The 3,462-nt window shown below is 35.5% G+C and overlaps 1 protein-coding gene across 1 annotated transcript; it reads left to right on the top strand.

Annotated features, from left to right (window-relative positions):
• Positions 1 to 727: 727 nt before the first annotated feature.
• LOC149190008 (putative xyloglucan endotransglucosylase/hydrolase protein 32) lies at positions 728 to 2,973 on the top strand. Its single transcript, XM_089412001.1, has 4 exons — positions 728 to 1,033; positions 1,172 to 1,272; positions 2,034 to 2,260; positions 2,430 to 2,973. Exons 1-4 carry the CDS (start codon positions 787 to 789, stop codon positions 2,650 to 2,652), a joined length of 798 nt encoding a protein of 265 aa, XP_089268127.1. The 5' UTR covers positions 728 to 786; the 3' UTR covers positions 2,653 to 2,973.
• Positions 2,974 to 3,462: the final 489 nt, after the last annotated feature.

Here is a 3,462-nt window from a genome sequence, read left to right as displayed (position 1 = left end):
ACTTATAAAAATTTTCTTTTCTAAAGTATAACAGTTTTTTTAATGACGATGAAATCCCATTAATAAAGATAATAATATTGTGATAACACCACAGTCAAGTCAAGAGCTATTACCAATTTAACTGTAACGACCCCCTGACAAGCAATCACGAGAATCCATCGCAGATAAAACCACGGATGTTAGTTACAGGTGTGACCTGTCTAATTTATCAGAGCTGGCATTCAAGTGGAGTCATTTATGGAGTAGGTTTGGGTGATCTCAGAATTTTGTTTGAGAGTTATATTAGAACCTAATGTTTAATGAAACGTGTAGGTATGGATAAAATCCATGTTGCTTTATGATCTTATTGATTTTAAGTAGATAATTACTGATTGAATTTAGGTTTCTGTGAATTATATTGTGAAAAAGTAAGAAAAAATTTAGTAAAAGTTACACATCAAAGTTTTATTGAGATATTTTTAATTATCTAATATAGTTCCTTGTCACTGCAAGATTTGGTTCTTCATTATTTTATCATGATTATTAACTACAGTCGATGATTCATCAAAACCAGTTGAAAAAACAGAATAGTTTCGTTCCTTTTCAAATAATTACTATTGAACAGCCAATTGAAAAGAGTCTCGATCGCGTTGAGCCGTGAAGTCATGTTACCTGTCAGTGGTTATCAAGTCCGATTCATACCTAAACAGTGATCTCGTATGACCTATTTAATGCGGGGCACATCCCACACTTTCTGCATTGGAGAGACTCATTTCCATTGATATATGCTAGAGCCATAAGCCCATCATGGCACTCATTAGGAAGCTTGCATCAGTGATCCTTGCATTTGTACTAGTCCTCTCAGTTTGTAATATCCAATTATCATCTGAAGCAGCAGGCAGGCCTTACTCCTCGCATGGCTCTACTTATCCTCATACTTCTCAGCTCTCTGCTGTAAGGTTTAACCAAGCCTTTCGTGTTCTATGGGGTCCTCAGCACGAACAAGTCTCCAATGACCAATCTGGGATTACCGTTTGGCTCGACAGGACCTCTGGTAACTGTTCCTCTTCTTTTTTTCTCCTCTTGTTTTGTTTTGATTGGCTAGTGTTGTCTGAATGCATCCTTCATATACTATTTGGCTTGAAATATTATGAAACTGAATCATTGAAATATGGATGATTATAATTTGTAGGAAGCGGATTCAAATCACTGCGGGCATACAACTCAGGCTATTTCAGTGCTGCTATTAAGCTGCAGGCTGGCTATACTGCAGGAGTTAACACTGCATTTTATGTAATTCCGGTTTTTCTACTTCGTTTCATTTTATTGGTATTTTAATATGTTAGGAACAAGTCTGTCATAGTTAAAGGACGTGTTATTTTTTTCAAGGGTATAGGTTTAAATTTGACAGAACAGAATATTTATACTAAAATAATTATGAGAAACTCTATTAAGAAAATCTTAAATTAGGTTATTATAATCAATTTTATTTATAATTATAATCTTAAAGTATTCATTCAAACTCAAAAATTTAAGTAATTTACTTTTAACTGCTCACATTTAGAGCAAATCTATATAATAGATAGGTGTTGCTAAAAATTTTATAACACAAAACAAGTTTATATAATGGATAGATGTTACCAAAACTTTTATAGCACTACAATCAAATTATGTAGACTTCACTGGTCAAATTTATAATTTCAACCCAATTTTGGATAAATTTAATACAAAACCCTCCTAGGCTTGGTTTTCACCCTGTGTCTAGTCCGTCCTGTCAGGGACCCAGGAGTTTCTGACAAGATTGAACTATATTTGCCCCATCAATGACTTCCTCCCCAACATTTGCCCGGCAGGGAATCAGACTTTCTGTCCTCGCCACGTGATTGGGTTGATGATTGGGTTGAACTAATTTCAGTTTCGCTCTTATCCCTCAAATCCAATTGGCCTACAGTGCTGATAACGTGGGGTGGGTATCCTTTAACAGCATTCAGACGATGTACCAGTCGAATTAATGGCGATTAACACCTAATTTCGTGAATGAATTTTCATTGCAGTTATCGAACAACGAGGTTCACCCGGACTACCACGACGAAATAGACATTGAATTTCTGGGAACTATACCAGGCGAACCTTATACCTTACAGACCAACATCTATGTAAGAGCTGGAAACGTGGGCAGCGGGAGGTATGTCACAGGGAGGGAGCAGCAAATCCACCTCTGGTTTGATCCCACCAAGGATTTCCACCGTTACAGTATTCTCTGGACTCCATATAAGATTGTGTAAGCAAAACAGATATATATAGTTTCATATATTTTCATAGTTAAATGATTGTGTCAACATAAGAGAATTCTATACACTAATTTGGTTTTTAGCTTAATTGAATTATTATTATAGTACAAATCAATCTCAATGTTGATCATGTGATGCTGCAATTATTATATTTTGCAGATTCTCTGTGGATGGTGTCCCCATAAGAAAGTATCCAAGGACGGACGCCTCCACTTTCCCAACGAGGCCCATGTGGGTGTACGGTTCCATATGGGATGCATCCTCTTGGGCCACAGACAATGGAAGATACAAGGTCGACTATAGGTACCAGCCATTTGTGGCAAAATACACAGCCTTCGTCCTCACCGACTGCACACAATCAAAGGCGGTCGAATGTTCATAAGAATTCCAGCAGTAAATTATACTATAATGAATAACCATGGGCTAAACCATGCTTGCAGGATTGGGAGTTCCAAGTGTGTATAGTTACATCCTGTAATCCATGGTTGGCTTTATCCACTGGAAGTATATTCTATTAAAAGTATTCGTCCCACTATATGTTTATCCAGAAAAGGTTATGTATGGCTGCTACGTGTACAGATAGTCTTGATCCAGAGCATCGTTATATCTGTTATAACTTGCCTATAACTGAAATCTCAGGAGCTATCTTGTGCGTATTATGATGTTATATCAGTAATTTAAAGTGAAAGATGTTGTAGTGAAAGATGTTGTCTGTTCTGAACAGTTATATGTCAACATTTGTGGACTGAAACGCCAGGTGAATCTCCATAGCAGATTTTCGAATCATAGAAACGACATTTTTGCTCACATCCCAGTCATAAATATCTTTATGGACGTCCCCCTTCATAAGATGTATGAATTTTAAAAGTATTTGAACCTCGAGCTGCTCATGAATCTCTGGAATACAAAAAGCCAGGGATGCATAAATTTGGAAAGTACATAGTGAAATTAGATCCTCCTCATTCTAACTCTGCAACAAATTTCTAACGAAGTTTACAATCTAGTTAAATTGTCAATCCCATGGAAGGGAGTGAGATCTTCTCTTATGCTTTATATTTAAAATATTTTTTTTTTAAATATTATTTTTTAATAAATAAATATAATGAGATATAATAATTATTTTGTTAAGTGTTTATTTTGGAATGTGTTTCTAAAATTTTAATTTAATTATTAATAAATATTAAGTAGATGG

Source organism: Pinus tabuliformis, chromosome 3_1, assembly GCF_031772625.1.
Source record: "Pinus tabuliformis cultivar Carrire ecotype Pingquan chromosome 3_1, CPIR1, whole genome shotgun sequence".
Taxonomy (NCBI): domain Eukaryota; kingdom Viridiplantae; phylum Streptophyta; class Pinopsida; order Pinales; family Pinaceae; genus Pinus; species Pinus tabuliformis.
This window is presented reverse-complemented; position numbering and strand designations above follow the sequence as displayed.